Source organism: Dromiciops gliroides, chromosome 2 (assembly GCF_019393635.1).
Source record: "Dromiciops gliroides isolate mDroGli1 chromosome 2, mDroGli1.pri, whole genome shotgun sequence".
Lineage (NCBI taxonomy): Eukaryota > Metazoa > Chordata > Mammalia > Microbiotheria > Microbiotheriidae > Dromiciops > Dromiciops gliroides.
Genome location: NC_057862.1, coordinates 360,340,375 through 360,356,275, shown reverse-complemented (window position 1 = coordinate 360,356,275; position 15,901 = coordinate 360,340,375). Strand labels below are relative to the sequence as shown.

General features: G+C 43.7%; 1 protein-coding gene across 1 annotated transcript in view; it reads left to right on the top strand.

Moving 5' to 3' along the window:
• GGT7 (gamma-glutamyltransferase 7) overlaps positions 1-15,901 on the top strand; it is a 42,333-nt gene that overhangs the window by 20,628 nt on the left and 5,804 nt on the right. The window contains exons 4-11 of the mRNA XM_043988837.1: positions 847-964; positions 4,610-4,677; positions 5,029-5,102; positions 5,284-5,480; positions 6,516-6,603; positions 10,798-10,925; positions 11,272-11,360; positions 15,683-15,832. Coding sequence (XP_043844772.1) covers positions 847-964; positions 4,610-4,677; positions 5,029-5,102; positions 5,284-5,480; positions 6,516-6,603; positions 10,798-10,925; positions 11,272-11,360; positions 15,683-15,832 — 912 coding nt within the window. The remainder of the gene's footprint in view (positions 1-846; positions 965-4,609; positions 4,678-5,028; positions 5,103-5,283; positions 5,481-6,515; positions 6,604-10,797; positions 10,926-11,271; positions 11,361-15,682; positions 15,833-15,901) is intronic.

Sequence of the window (15,901 nt, the reverse complement as noted above, 5' to 3'; positions counted from 1 at the left end):
ATTTATCTGGAGCTCCCTAAATCTTTGCCTCAGAATCCCCTAATTTTCCCTTTCCAGTTCCTCCAGTTAGTGCTCAACAGTGACCCAGTTGGTCTCCTAAGAGTCTCTTAATCAGTCCCTCGGGTTCCTCTAATCATCCCTCATCAGGTTCTCCAAATAAGCCCCTCTGGGCTCTCCCAGTTTTCTGCTCTAGATTCCTCTGTCAGCAGCCTTCATTTTTCTAATAAGCACCCCCCCTAGTCCTCCAACTGCCTCCTCCAGACTCTTTCAGTTGGTCTTCTAGGGCATTCCCTTGCCTCTACACAGAAGCCCTGTTCATATTCCTGGGAAGGAGGGTGAGCAGGTAGGCCTTAGCTACTTCTCCTCAGCCTTTCTGAATTTAAACTAGGTGTAAAGGCCAGGGGTACTGGGAGCTAATGTCCACGGCCTAAAGTCTTCTCCCTTACATAAGCCAGCCCCAGGGGGCGGGAGCTAGCTGCTACTTCTTTAAGACAGGTGCAGGAAACTGGCAGGCACCCAGCCTAGGCCCCCCTAGGATTGGCCCAGTGCCCTCCTCTGGCTGATTCCTGCTAATCTGGGATTAAAATATTGGGTGTCTTGGTGGGGGGAACCTCTTCAGGCTTGCTTTGGAGAGAGCCAATACCCTTTCCCCTTACTTCCCCCATTAGTCTAGTCACCTCCTCCAACTCCAAGCCCTAGAAGAGGTTTATCCCAACACTGGGGCAGGGAGAGAGTGTCATAGAGTGAGGGGTATCTCATGCTTTCTCCTTGTTCTCCAATACTATTCCCCTTGTCCCTCCTGTTTCCACATGCTCCCGCCCCATGCTCCCCCCTCTCCCTACCCAGGGGAGGAGTGATGCTTGTCCATGACATCCGGAGGAATGAGAGCCGCCTGATTGACTTCCGGGAGACAGCTCCTGGTGCACTTCGGGAAGAAGCCCTGCAAAGATCCTGGGAGACCAAGGTGGGGGCCGCAGGGGAGGGGCTCCTATCCCCTTCCCTTCAGCCACTGAAATCAATTTTTGAGCACCCTTTTTGTGCCAGGCTGCTCTGCATTTACTATGTACCATGCCACTGTCCACCTGTAATATACAAGACTCATGTGAGCTAACCCTAACCCTCCTCCTTCTCCTCAATTCACATCATTCAAGTGCTTTCCCCCACTATCTCCTCCTTCACTCCAGTCTCAGATGAAGTGGCCCTTCTCCATGTAAATTATTCTCATTTTCTTTCTTACATTCAATCTATCTAATCACACCTTTCCTTCTGCCTATCAGCATACCCGTGTCTCCCCCGTCCGTTAAAAAAAAAAAAAGCCCTCACATGATCCTATCATTCCCCCCAGGTCTTGTTCCATATCTGTCCTCTCCTTATGGCTAAACTCAAGAAAGTTATCTACATTTGGTGTCTCCACTTCCTCTGCTCTCACTTTCTTCTAAACACTGCAATCTGGCTTCTAACTTCATTCAACTGAACTTGCTCTTTCCAAAGCTACCAATAGTCTTTGAGTTGCCAGATCTTTTGGCCTTTTCTCTATCCTGATCTTTCTTGACCTCTCAGCACTATTGATAGCCTTCTCCTCCTGGATGCTCTATTCTTTCTAAGTTTTTGTGAAATTACTCCTTCCTGGTTCTCCTCCTATCTGTCCAGCTGCTCTTTCTCAATCTCCTTTGCTGGTGTTCTGCGTGCTCTTCTCTTTTCCTCACTTGGTTCAGTTAGCATCTCTGTGCAGATGATTTTCAGATCTATATACCCAGCCCTCACCTCTCTCCTAGGCTATAGTCACACATCTCCAACTCCCTCTAGCACAGCTTGAATTAGATGTCTCAGAGAAGTCTCAAACTCAACATGTCCAAAACAGAATTTGATCTTTTTCCTAAGTCCTGCCTTCTTCTGAATTTTCCTATTGCTGTTGAGGGTACTACCCTGTCCCCAGGCACCCAGGCTCAAAAATTTTGTGTCATCCTCTCATCTCATTACTCTTACTCATCCCCATATCCAATCCAATATCAAATCATGTCATTTCTACCCTCATAACATTTCTCATTGGTGTCCCCTTCTCTCAGCTCAGATAGCGATAATGCTAGTTCAGGCTCTCCTCATCACTTGGACTACCAGAATAGCCATCTGCTAGGCCTCTCTTTCTCAAGCATCTCCTCACTCCAGTCTATTCTCTACTCAGTTACTCAAGTGATTCTTTTTTTTTTAATTATTTTATTTTTTTTCTCAATTACCTGTAAACAAAAATTTTAAACTTTTAAAAAATTTTGAGCTCCAATTTCTCTCCCTCCCCATTCCTTGAGAAGGCAAGTAATGGGCAGCTACATGGCACAGTGGTTAAAGCGCTGGCCCTGGATTCAGGAGTACCTGAGTTCAAATCCAGCCTCAGACACTTAACACTTACTAGCTGTGTGACCCTGGGCAAGTCACTTAACCCCCATTGCCCCGCAAAAAAAAAAAAAAAAAAAAGAGAAGGCAAGTAATTTGATATAGATTCTACATGTGTAGTCATGCAAAACATTTCCATAATAGCCATATTGCAAAAACATATAGAGCAAAAACAACAACAACAAAAACACCGAACCTAGAATAATTAAGAAAGTTTTAAAAAATACAGGTATGTCTCAATCTGCATTTAGATTCCATCATTTCTTTCTCTGGAGGTGAATAGCATTTTTCACCATGAATCCTTTGAAATTGTGTTGAATCATTGTATTGGTGAGAATAACAAAGTCATCCACAGTTGATCATCATAAAATATTGCTGTTACTGTGTACAATGATCTCCTGGTTCTGCTCATTTCACTTTGCATCAGTTCCTGTGAGTCTTCCCAGGTTTCTCTGAAACTATCCTGTTCATTTCTTACAACATAACAGCATTCCATCACAATCATACCACAACTTGTTTAGCCATTCCCCAATTGATGAGCATCCCCTTAATTTTCAATACTTTGCCACCACAAAAAGAGCTGCTATAAATATTTATGTATACCTAGGTCCTTTTCCTTTTTTTTTTTTTTTTTTTTTTTTTTTTAGGCAATGGGGGTTAAGTGACTTGCCCAGGGTCACACAGCTAGTAAGTGTCAAGTGTCTGAGGCCGGATTTGAACTCAGGTACTCCTGAATCCAGGGCAGGTGCTTTAACCACTGTGCCATCTAGCTGCCCCTGCGCCATCTAGCTGCCCCAAGGTCCTTTTCCTTTTAAAAAAAAATTCTTTGGGATACAGACCTAACAGGGTGGTATTGCTGGGTCAAAGGGTATGCATGGTTTTATAGCCCTTTGGGCATAATTCTAAATTTTTCTTCAGAAAGGTTGGGCTAGTTCACAACTCCAACAGTGCATTAGTGTCCTTACTTCTCTACATCCCCTCCAACATCTGTTATTTTCCCTTTTTGTCATGTTAGCCAACCTGATAGGTGTGAAGTGGTACCTGAGTTGTTTTAATTTGCATTTCTCTAATCAATAGTAATTTAGAGCATTTTTTCATATGACTATATAGATGGCTTTGACTTCTTCTGAAAACTGCCTATTCATATCCTTTGAGTGATTTTTTTCTACAGCCCAGGTCTGACCATGTTACTCTACTGCTTAATAACCTCTGGTGGATACCTGTTACCTTCAGAATTAAATATAAGGTCTGTTAGGCATTTCAAGCTTTTCATAACCTGGCTCCTTTCTACATTTCTGGTCTTCTTAAATTTTATAATCACACTATGATCCAGCTACACTGGCCTCCTTGCAATTCCTCCAAAATGACATACCTCTTGCCCTATGCCTGGGGGTCTCTGCCTCTCACTGCTGCCTTAGTGTCCCCAGCTTCCTTCATGACTCTGCTCAGATCTCACCTTCTGCTTGGAAGTCCTTTCAGCTGCTTATGTCTCCACTCTCAGATTACCTTCCATCTTTGTTGCTGTTGTTCAGTCATTTCAGTCATGTCCAACTCTTTGTGACCCCATTTGGGGTTTTCTTGGCAAAGAGTGGTTGGCCATTGCCTTTTCCAGCTCATTTTATAGATGAGGAAACTGAGGTAATCAGGGTGAAGTGACTTGCCCAGGGTCCCACAGCTAGTATGTGTCTGAGGCCAGATTTGAACTCAGGAAGATGAGTCTTCCTCACTCCAGGCCTGGCACTTTATCTACTGTATCACCTAGCTGGCCTCTACCTTCCATCTACTCTGTATGTATTTTTTGTATATACCTAGTAATTTAGATGTTGTCTCTCCCATTAGATTGTGAGCTCCTTGAGGGCAGGGACTGTTTTTTGGTTTTTTTGCCTTTCTTTGTATTCCTAGTGCTTAGCACAGTCCCTGGCACATAGGGAGGTGCTTAATAAATGCACATTGATTACCTAAGCTTACTGTATGCCTGACTGCAATGCACCTTCTGTATGTGTGTTTGCTAGGGAGCTAGTTACTGTATAGGGTGAGCACTGGCCAGACGTGTATCTCTTGTGTGCCTAATATATTCAAAGCTACTGTAGAACTATGATATACCAATGAACCTTGGGGGTTCCCTCTACCCTAGGGCTGTGGGCCCTTTAGAGCTCAGCCTAACCCCTCCCCTTCTAGTGACTTGGTCTCCTCTTTCCCTTGACTGCTTCACCTGACCCAGCCGGGTCTCCTTGTGGGGATCCCAGGAATGGCCAAGGGGCTGTATGAAGCTCATCAACTCTATGGAAGGTAAGGGGGAGGGTAACACCAGGGGCTCCCCCTGCCCTCCCCCAGCCCCCCCCAGATTTTTCATTCTCCTTCCCCTGCCTTGGGTTTCCTCTACCCATATTCCTCCCCCTCCTCAGGTTCCCACTTCATAGAAGTTTTGTCTCCACTTTCTCTTTTCCCACTCACACATCTCATCTCCCCAAATTCCTCCTCCCCCAGCTTGGGCTCCACCAACCTTGGAGTCCCCTGTCCTTTTTCCCCTTTCAGTTCTCATTTCTTTAGGTATATTCCCTTTTCCATGCTTCTCCCCTGCTCTGAGGGTCTCTTCCCCCTCTACCTCCCTTACCATGTCCTCCATCTTCTCTCTCTCAGGCTGCCATGGTCCAAGGTTCTGGCATTCGCCTCAGCTGTAGCTCAAGATGGCTTCAATGTGACCCATGATCTTGGTCAGTTAGGGGCCCTGGAGGTGGGTGGTGAAGCTGCAGAGGGGCTGAGAACAGAGGGCTGGGGCCCGGAGGGCTGGAAGTCTGTTCACCATGTTAGGAAGGGTGGTGAGGGGGTATCTGGGTTCTTAGAATGGTCAGGGGAGGAGAGGCTCAAGGCTGAGATACATTTCTGTCCTTCTAGCCCGGGCCATCCTGGAACAACCAGTGCCCAATGCTTCAGAACGTTTCCGAGAGACCTTCTTTCCTGAAGGCCGGCCTCTGGTACCTGGCACCTTTGTGCGGAGGCCAGACTTGGCAGCTGTTCTGTCTTCTCTGGGCTCTGCAGGAGCCACAGCTTTCTATGGGGGTGGCAACCTCACCCAGGAGATGGTGTCAGAGGTGAGCAAGGGACCAAGCCAGGGTAGGCTGAGGTAATAAAAGCATAGACCAACAAAGATATGTGAGGGATTTTAAATAGTATTGTACTAAAATAATAATAATAATATTATACTGAGTCCAGCCACTTTACTAATAGCTAAATTGAAGCTCATTTTTTAGCAAGTTTAGTGGCAAAATCAGGAGGAGAAGAACCCAGGTCCTAACACCTACTCCAGGGATTTCTCTACTTCTGCATTCTCAGGATCAACAAAATGTCCTGGACATTTTTTTTTTAATTTTATTTATTTTTTGTTTTGTTTTTTGGTGAGGCAATTGGGGTTAAGTGACTTGCCCAGGGTCACACAGCTAGTAAGTGTTATGTGTCTGAAGCTGGATTTGAACTCAGTTACTCCTGATTCCAGGGCCGGTGCTCTATCCACTGCGCCACCTAGCTGCCCATAAATTCTTTTTTTTTTTTTTTTTTTGGTGTGGCAATGAGGGTTAAGTGGCTTGCCTAGGGTCACACAGCTAGTAAGTATCAAGTGTCTAAGGCCAGATTTGAATTCAGGTCCTCCTGAATCCAAGGCAGGTGCTCAATCCACTGCGCCGCCTAGGTGCCCTGTATCCCGGACATTTTTAAAGGCTTTACAAGTCCTAGGAATAAAGATCAAGGAGCCCTTGGGGAGAGAGACATTGTCTTCACCAAAGTGGGAAGTGAGGGGAGAGGAAACGGTCTCCTAGGAATTATGAAGCTGAAGCTGATAGGAACCTCAGAGACCATCTGGTTCAACCCCCACATTTTATAGATTTGCCTATAGTCCCATGGATAGTATGTGTCAAAGGCAAGATTTGAACTCGGGTCCTCTGACTCAGAGTCAGTGCTTTTTCTGCAGTGTCCCAGTTTCTAGGGCTTGTATTATTATTTGGGGTGGAGAGAGATTAAAGCCACCAATCAATCCCTTCCTTGTGGTGCCCTGGGAGTGGGCAGAGTGAGGGCTGCGAGAGATGTTAACTGAGGCCATCTTCTTTTCTCCCTCTCTTCATCCTTGCCTCTAGGTGCAGCACCATGGTGGAGTCTTGACGGAGGAGGATTTCAGCAACTACAGTGTATTAGTGGAAAAGCCTGTGCGTGGCGTGTACCGAGGTGACCCTGTCCCTTCTTTCAACAGCCTCGCTCACCCTTCTTCTATGCTATCGGGAGGCTCCTGCCCACTATAAAATTTTAAAAACTCCAACAACCCCAAAACCGAGAACCTTGAGTGAGGCAGTGACTTCCCGAGGAGCCAGGGTCTGAAGCAGAGACTAGAGTTCAGCCAATTTCCCAAGTGCCTAGAATGTCAGGATTTGGGGATAAGGTGTGAGGTCTAGTCTTGCCAAATTTCCCTATTCACACCCTTCTTTTCTCCTACCTTTTTTTTTTTCTTTCTCTCTCTTTTTTTTTTTTTTAGTGAGGCAATCGGGGTTAAGTGACTTGCCCAGGGTCACACAGCTAGTAAGTGTTAAGTGTCTGAGGCCGGATTTGAACTCAGGTACTTCTAACTCCAGGGCCAGTGCTCTATCCACTGCACCACCTAGCTGCCCCTTTCCTACCTTTTCAGTGCCACTTGTCATTCAGTTATTTCCAACTCTTCATGACCCTATCTGTGTCAAAGATACTGGAGTGGTTTGCTGTTTCCTTCTCCAGTTCATTTTACAGATGAGGAAACTGAGGCAAACAGGGTGAAGTGACTTGCCCAGGGTCACATAGCTAATAAGTGTCTGAGGCCTGATTTAAACTCAGTCTTCCTGATTCCAAGCTCAGCCCTCTATCCACTGTACCACCTAGCTGCCTCTTCCCAATGCCACAGCCTCGGCCTAAAGGAACCACAGAAAGTCAGTACTAAAAGGGATTGAGAATGTAGATAATCAGAGCTGGAAAAGAGCTGAGGGGGAATCTAGTCCAACCATCTCCTTTTATAGAGGAGAAAACTGAAAAATGGAGATTGAAAGAGATTCACCTGAGGTTACACAGCAAGTATCCTGATTCCTAGGCCAGGGCTTTGGGTTCTCAGGACTCTGGTGAGACTTAGGTAAGATTGTGAAGTTTGTCTCCATCATTCTCAACCTAACCTCTCTGTGTCATCCTCTTATTTCTCTTCCCTCCCCTCCCCTCCCCTCCCCTCCCCTCTTCCTCTTTAAGTGCTCATAAAAACCTGCTTTCAGTGATAATTTAGCCATGTGATGTCCTGGGGATCAATCATTAAGCAATCTTCATTAAGCACCTACTATGTTTGCTAGGGGATAAAAAGGCCAAAATTTAACAGTCTGTTTTCATAGAACATATTTTTTTTCTATTGTGGGATATATATACACATACATACATATATACAAAGATGCAAAATAGATTCAAGATAGTTTTTCTTAGGAAGACACTAGCAGCTGGGGAATCAGGAAAGGCCTTGAGTAGGAGGTAGAACTTGAGGTTTTTTTTCCCCCAAATACATTTTAAAGCTATTATTTATTCATTCATGCCATCAGAATGGACCTCTGATGAAACTATTTAAATTCAGATTTTTAAGAACAGTGGATTTTGATAAAAATGAAATTGTCCATATTGTCTTTGCCCACATTTCTTAGAGTTTATCCGAGTTTTGAAGAAAACTAGGAATTGTTAGAGGTAGAGAGAAAATGGAATGTATAAAGAACGGGAAGGTGGCCAGTTTGGCTAGACTGAAGAATGGAAGAGTGATGAAAGGGTATAATTTATAATAAGGCTGGAAAAGTAGGTTGGAGCCAGATTGTGCTGAGCTTTAAGAGCCAGAGAGAAAATTTTATATTTCATCCTAAAAGTAATGGGGAACCAATGGAATTTATTGAATAGAGATATGAGTGATGTGATCAGAGCTGTGTTCTAGTAAGACTACCTATCATTTTGGCAGCTATGTAGAGGATGTATTGAAGGGGAAAGGGACTTGAGGCAAAGAGACTAATTAAGAGGCTAGGAGTATAGCCACATTTGGGTGGAAGGATAAGGATGATAATCTGTAATCTATGATAAGGAAACTAAGAAGGATTGATCAGCCAGGTAGAAGGATAAACAAGAGCAATGTCATGAAAATTCAGAGAGGAAAGACTTTCTGGGAAAGGGTGGTAAAAAGTTTCACATACTTCAGAAATGCATTTCAGAGACATCAAGAAAGATGAGGCTTGCTACTGAAAAAAAAAATCAGTTTTGTTTTTGTTTTTGCAGGGCAGTGAGGGTTAAGTGACTTGCCCAGGGTCACACAGCTAGTAAGTGTCAAGTGTCTAAGGCCAGATTTGAACTCAGGTCCTCCTGAAGCCAGGGCCGGTGCTTTATCCACTGCGCCACCTAGTTGCCCCTCAAACCATCAGTTTTGACAACTAAAACATCATTATTAATGTTGAAGAGTACAATTTCTGTTGCATGATCAAACCAGAAAACCCAACTGTAAAGACTGAGAAGTGAGAGGAGAAAGAATAGTAGCAATGATTGTAGATAACTTTGCTTTTTCTAGTATTCTGGCTATGAAAGAGAGGAAAGACTTGAGTGGATCACAGCATCAAATGAGAAATTTTTAGGATGTTGAAGGCCTAGGAATGTTTTTAGGTTGCAGGGAGGTAATCAATGACATGGGGAAGGGTAAAAGATTAGAGACAGAAGTTGAATAATTGTGGAGATAATTAGCTAAAGGAGTCAGAAAGGGATGGCCTTGGTAAGGAAAAGGGCTACTTTTCATCAAACTAGAGTAAAAGAAAAATTACTAATATGATAATGTTTTACATAATTGCACATGGATAACCCACATCTGATTGTTTACTGCATGGGTGGGGGGAGGGAATGAAGGATAAAATTTGGAACTCAAAACTATAAATAAAAATATTATTTTTTTTAAAAAAATTTTAAACTAGAGTAAAAGAAGAGAGAATGGGGAAAAAGATGTCAAGGAGTTTTGAGATGTGGAATAAAGGATTAGAAGGAGCTCATAGTGAATGGCTTCTGTTTTCTCAGTAACATATGAGGGGGCAGCTAGGTGGCGCAGTGGATAAAGCACCAGCCCTGGATTCAGAAGGACGTGAGTTCAAATCCAGCCTTAGACACTTGACACTAGCTGTGTGACCCTGGGCAAGTCACTTGACCCTCATTGCCCCGCAAAAAAAAAAAAGTAACATATGAGATGAGGTCCTCTGCTGAGAGGAAGGGGAAGAGAGATGTATAGGAGGAGAGAAGTGAAGGTTTGAAATAGTTCTCAATTACAGAGGAGTAAAAGGATTGCCTCGCTGTCCTGAGGGCCCTGATAGGATTACTCATATCAGTCATCTAGGTTTGGATCTTCTCTCTCTGCCTGCCATCTTGTGCAAGTCTTGGCCGTCTCTTCTCATGAGTCTGCTAGTCCTCCTCACCAAATAATCAATGCCTTTCCTCAATTTCTCCTGATATTTCAAGAAAAGCAGTAGAGCACATGACTGCCAGCCTTAACACTTGACTGGTCTTCCTATCATATGTTTCCCCAATGACATCTTTTACTCTAGCTCTTCTATGAAAGTCCTTATTGGTTACATGTTGCACTTGCCTCTCCATGTGGTTCTCCATGGTTCATGTTCAGTTCTTCAGAGACCATTGTGCTCCATGTCTCACAGTTCTACAGTGTTTCTAAGAATGATGGTTTGGAAAAGATGAGTCTTTGTTTCTGGGAGAAAGCTTGGGCTCCTCAAAAGAACCTTGCAGTTTCCTAAAAGCAGGCCTGCTCCCTCTTCTCTTCCGGGTTTAATACTGAAACGACCTCATTGTCCATTTGAATTGTCTGTCCTACATATGTATACTGATGGATGAGTTCTATAGTGGAAGTTAGATAACAAAGTTATAGTGGACCCTGTCTTCGTGGGATCAGGAGGGTCGGCCTTATCTCACTCACTGGGCATGAAATGCTTTGTCTTTGTTAGAAGAGTCATTTTTGGCTTTGGCAAATAGAGTGGGACGGGGGCTGGGGGGGTTAGGAGTATGTGTGTGGTGGGGATGGGATTGGAATGGGTCATTGTACAGCCTTGAATGAAGCCAACCTTGAGTGAATGAATATCTTGGATCCTTGTTTCTGAAGAGCTCCAAGCATTGGGCTGGACTTTAGGAAGCCTCCTGAGTTCTAGCTCTGCTTTGCCACTAACTTTACCAAGTCCCTTTTTCACTCTGAGCCTCAGTTTCCTTGTCTGTAAAATGAATACTTCAATTTCTAAGAATTTATTTTTAGTTTCTTTACCTCAGTAAAAGTTCTTTGCCCCTTTGTCCTTATACCTAGATTTGTTTCCCTTCCCATCCTTAACTTGGCCTCTCCCTTTCTCAAAGGCCACTTGGTGCTCAGTCCCCCACCCCCTCACACGGGACCCGCCCTCATCGCTGCCCTGAACATCCTAGAGGGCTTCAACCTTACCAGCCTGGTGTCCAGGGAGCAGGCTCTGCATTGGGTGGCTGAGGTATGGCTCCCCTTCCCTTTCCCACCATTCTCCCGGTCAACTTCTCAGCTTTCTTGTCCTATTTCCTGCTGTCCAGGGGACTGGGGTCAGTGCCAACCACCCACTTTCCCCCCTCCTCTGTCCTTCCCTGTGGGTTCTGGGGATACCAAGCAGTCCTTGGGGAGTGGTTTGGGTGTAAGGGAAGCCTTTTGGGCATGAGGTCAGTAAAGGTATTTTGGGGTATAGGGGAAGGGAAGGTCTTTGCAATTCTGAGGGGTGGGGGCATGTATGTTTTGGAGCTTGGGAGTCACAGGTGGATAAGAAGTCCTGATGTGCCTGGTGCTTATGCATGCCTTTGTAAACACAGACCCTGAAGATTGCTCTGGCCTTGGCTAGCAGACTGGGAGATCCCTTCTATGATTCAACCATCTCAGAGAGCACAGAAGACATGCTCAGGTAGGGCCAGGAGATAGGAAGGGATTGGGGGTGGGAAGGGAGTGTGGAGAGACCTGAGAAAAGCATTTATCTGAGGATTTTGCTTCCTCCTGATTTCACACACACACACACACACACACACACACACACACACACACACCATATTTGTATATGTGTATTTATGTATATGTGTATATTGATCTCTAAGATCCATTCTATCCCTAAGTCTTATAGTACTATTTATGCATAGACAGGGAGTCCCAAAAGTTTTGGTGCAGTTTTAAGCTATTAAGACTTAAACCTTATTAAACTCTATTAAAGCTTAAACTTTAAAGCTTTCAGTCACTCTGTATATATGTGCATATGTACACATAATTAATCACCAGCAATTGTGCTAGGTGTTAGGGATACAAAGACAAAATAGGAAACAATCCCTGCTCTCAAAGAATTTACATTTTATTAAAGGAGATAACTGTACATATATAAGTATATAGAGAATAAATGCAAAACAAATCCAAATAGGGAGGGAGGGCATTAGCAGATGAGGGGGATAAAGAAGGGTTTCCTGTAGGAAGTGTGTTTGAGTTGTATTGAATTTGTGTCTTATTATTGTCTTATTTCTTGCATTATGGTGTTTGGGTTTTTTGACTTGTCATGTTCTTTTAGGATACCTATAATCCTTAAGCTGTCTCTGTGTATCCTTTCTTCAAGATCAATATGTTTTGCTTATATGAATGTTTTCTTTTAACGTTATTGCATTTTGCTTCTCTTCTTCTACATCATCATTTACTTTTGCATATTTGCATTTCTTTGGGGACACTTGCTACCTTGAGTTCAAGCTTTTTCTCCCCATTCTGCCCATTATTTCTGCTATGCAGGCCACATGTTCTATTTCACAATTCTTATATTTTCTTTTAAACCATTCAGGAACATCTTACTGTGGTTTCATGCTTTCTTGTGAATCCATAGGTTCCTTGGCCTCATCAGATGTTGATTTATTTTCCCCTGTCTTCTTCTTGTTGTTTTGTCCTTCATTCTCTTTTTTTTTTTAAAGTGAGGCGATTGGGGTTAAGTGACTTGCCCAGGGTCACACAGCTAGTTAAGTGTTAAGTGTCTGAGGCTAGATTTGAACTCAGGTACTCCTGACTCCAGGGCCGGTGTTCTATCCACTGCACCACCTAGCTGCCCCTTGTCCTTCATTCCCTCAAAGAGGCCCATGACCTGAGGGTAATATCATGACTTGCACTGAATTGGATTTAAATGAGGGGGGGCTGTGCAAGGTCACCAACCTCATTCTCCTCCAGAGTTATCTGGGTCCAATGGTAAAATATATCAAGACAACTGGAGATGGCCCCACATGTTTTTTTGGTTTTTTTTTTAATTAATAAAGTATTTTTTCCCCATTACATATAAAGATAGTTCTCAACTTTTGTTTATACAAGCTTTCCAATTTCAGATTTTTCTCCCTCCCTCCCCCCTCCCCTAGACAGCAGGTAATCTGATATAGGTTTTATATATATATACATACACATAATAACATTAAATATATTTCTGCATTAGTTATGTTATAAGAGAAAAATCAGAGCAATGATGAAACACCTCAAAATAGAAAAACATCAGCAGCAAAAACAAAAGAAATAGTATGGTTCATTCAGCATCTACTCCACAGTTCTTTGCCCCACATGTTTTTTAAGGCAATTGGAGCTAAGTGACTTGCCCAGGGTCACACAGCTGGTATGGTACATACTTCCTATAGTCCTCCATCTTGTTAATATGTGACTCAGACATGTCCTATTACTGTTGAGGGTACCACCATCCTCACAATCACCTCAGTTCACAACCTAAGTGTCATCTTCAACTCCTCGATTTCTCTCACCACCCCATATCTGATCTATTGTAAAGTCCTGTCCTTTCTACATTTGTAAAATCTCTCACACATACCCCCTTCTCTCCTCAGCTACTGCCACTACTCTAGTGTAGACTCTTATCATCTCAGGCATGGACTATTGCAATAGCCCTCTGGTTAGTCTCCCTGTTTCAAATCTCTTCCAAACCCAATCCATCCTCTACTCAGCTAACAAAGAGATCTTCTTAAAGTGCAGCTCTGACCATGTCACCCCTTCCCCCTTTCAATAAATTCCAGTGGCTTTCTACTGAATTGAATCTAAAATCCTCTGGCTTTTTGTTTTTTGGGTTTTTTTGGCAGGGCAATAAGGGTTAAGTGACTTGCCCAGGGTCACATAGCTAGTTAAGTGTCAAGTATCTGAGGCTGGATTTGAACTCAGGGAGTTCTGAATCCAGGGCCGGTGCTTTATCCACTGCGCCACCTAGCTGCCCCCAGTCCTCTGGCTTTTAAAGCCTTTCATAACCTGCCCCATAGATTTCCAATCTTTTTACACCTGCCACATGCCACATACTCTTCAATCCAGTGTCACTGACTTCCTTGCTGTTTCCCATACCATCTCCCAACTCTGAATTTTCATTGACTGTCTCCCATACTTGGATTGTTATCCCTCATTGTCTCTGCTTCTCGCTTCCCTGACTTTCTTCAAATCTCAGCTAAAATCTCAACTAAAATCTCAACTTCTGCTAGAAGCTCTTGCCAGTCCTTCTTTGCCTTTCTTCTGAGATTACCTCCAATTTATCCTGTATCTATCTTATTTGTACCTAACTGTTTGCATGTTGATTCCTTCACTAGATCTTGAGCTTCTTCAGGGCAGGGACTGTGGTTTTTTTGTTTGTTTTATTTTGTATTCCTATCACTTAGCATAGTATGCAGCACACAGTAAGTGCTTAATAAATGCTTATTGACTTGACCTCATTTGACTTCATGAGCCTGAGAACTGATGGCTTAATGCAAAGGCTTGGAGATGGGAAATGGAGATTTTGCATGAGGAACAGATAAAAGACCAGTTTGTCTAGACCATACAGTAAAGGAAAGAAGATGCTGTATAAGGAGACTTAAAAGGTAGGTTGGGCCCAGGTTATGAATAGGAAGCCACTAGAGTTTATTGAGTAGAAGAATGACATGCTCAGAGATTCACGTAAGGAAAAATCACTTTGGCTGAAGTGTGGAGGATAGAATGGAGTGGGGAAAGACTTGAGGGAGGGGGACCAACTGAGGGACCATTGTACTAGTGCAGGCAAGAGGTGATAAGGGCCTGATCCAAGATTGTAGCTGCATGAATAGAGAAAAGGGGTCAGATATGAGAGATGTTGTAGTTTTTGAAATAGAAAGATTTGGTAACTGATTGGATATCTAGGGTAAAGGAAGAGTCAAGAATAACCAACCAGGGAGGCTGGAAAATGGGTTTGTCTGGGAAAGCTAGGTGGCACAGTGGATAAAGCACTGGCCTTGGAATCAGGAGGACCTGAGTTCAAATCCTGCCTCAGACACTTGACACTTACTAGCTGTGTGACCCATGGCAAGTTGCTTAACCCTCATTGCCCTGCAAAACAAAACAAAACAAAATAAAACAAACAAAAAGGAAATGGGTATGTTTTAGGGAAAAGATAATGAGTTCTGTTTTGGACAGGTTGAAGTTGAGAAGTCTTGGGATGTCTAGCTTTATGTGTCCAGTAGGCAATTGGTCTGGAGCTGACATGGTCATCAAAACAGAGAGAAGAAAACAGGTCCCAGAACAGAGCTTTTGAAATTATCCACAGTTGAGGGACATGATAGGGATGATGAGCCAGCAAAGGATACTGAGGAGTGGTCAGAATGGTCATGTATGCATGTGTCTATCCATATGTGTGAATATATTAATATATACATACATAGATGCAAACAAACATATAAGTATATTCATGTGTGTACACTTTGGTGCATGTTTATGAGTGTATACGTGTGTGTATATATATATATATATATATACTACAAACACAGTACATGTGTGAGCATGGGTATTTATGTATAGGAAAGATGTTCAGTCATTTTTCAGTTGTGTCTGACCCTGGGGTTTTCCTGGCAAAGATACTGGAGTGGTTTGCCATTTCCTTCTCAAGTTCATTTTACAGATGAGGAAACTGAGGCAGACAGGGTTGAGTGACTTGCCCAGGGTCACATAACTAGTAAGTGACCGAGCTGATTTTGAACTCGGGTCTTTCTGACTCCAGGCCTGGTGTTCTATCCACTGCACCACCTGGCTGCCCAGTGTGAGGGGTATCACAAGGCTAGCTCTCTCCCTTATAACCATTTACAACCCCCACAACTTTTCAGCCCTTTCTTTCAATTCCAGCTTTAGCCTGCCTCTCCTGGGAGTATGGAAACTGTAATTAAAGTGCTCACTCTCTAAGTCCTGCCTGGCACTGCCCTCTTAGCTCTATCTATTGTGTTCCCACAGCAAGCTGGAGGCTGGGTACCTTCGAGGCCATATCAATGATTCCCAGGCAGACCCTGGCTCACTGCTTCCTGCCTATGAGCTGGATGGCGGTGCCACAGCTGCACAGGTGCTGGTGATGGGGCCTGATGACTTCATTGTAGCTGTGGTCAGGTACAGTCCAGTGTCCAGAATTTGGAACCGAGTTCAGAGCCCTACCCAGGCCGGGGAGGTGGAGTAGGG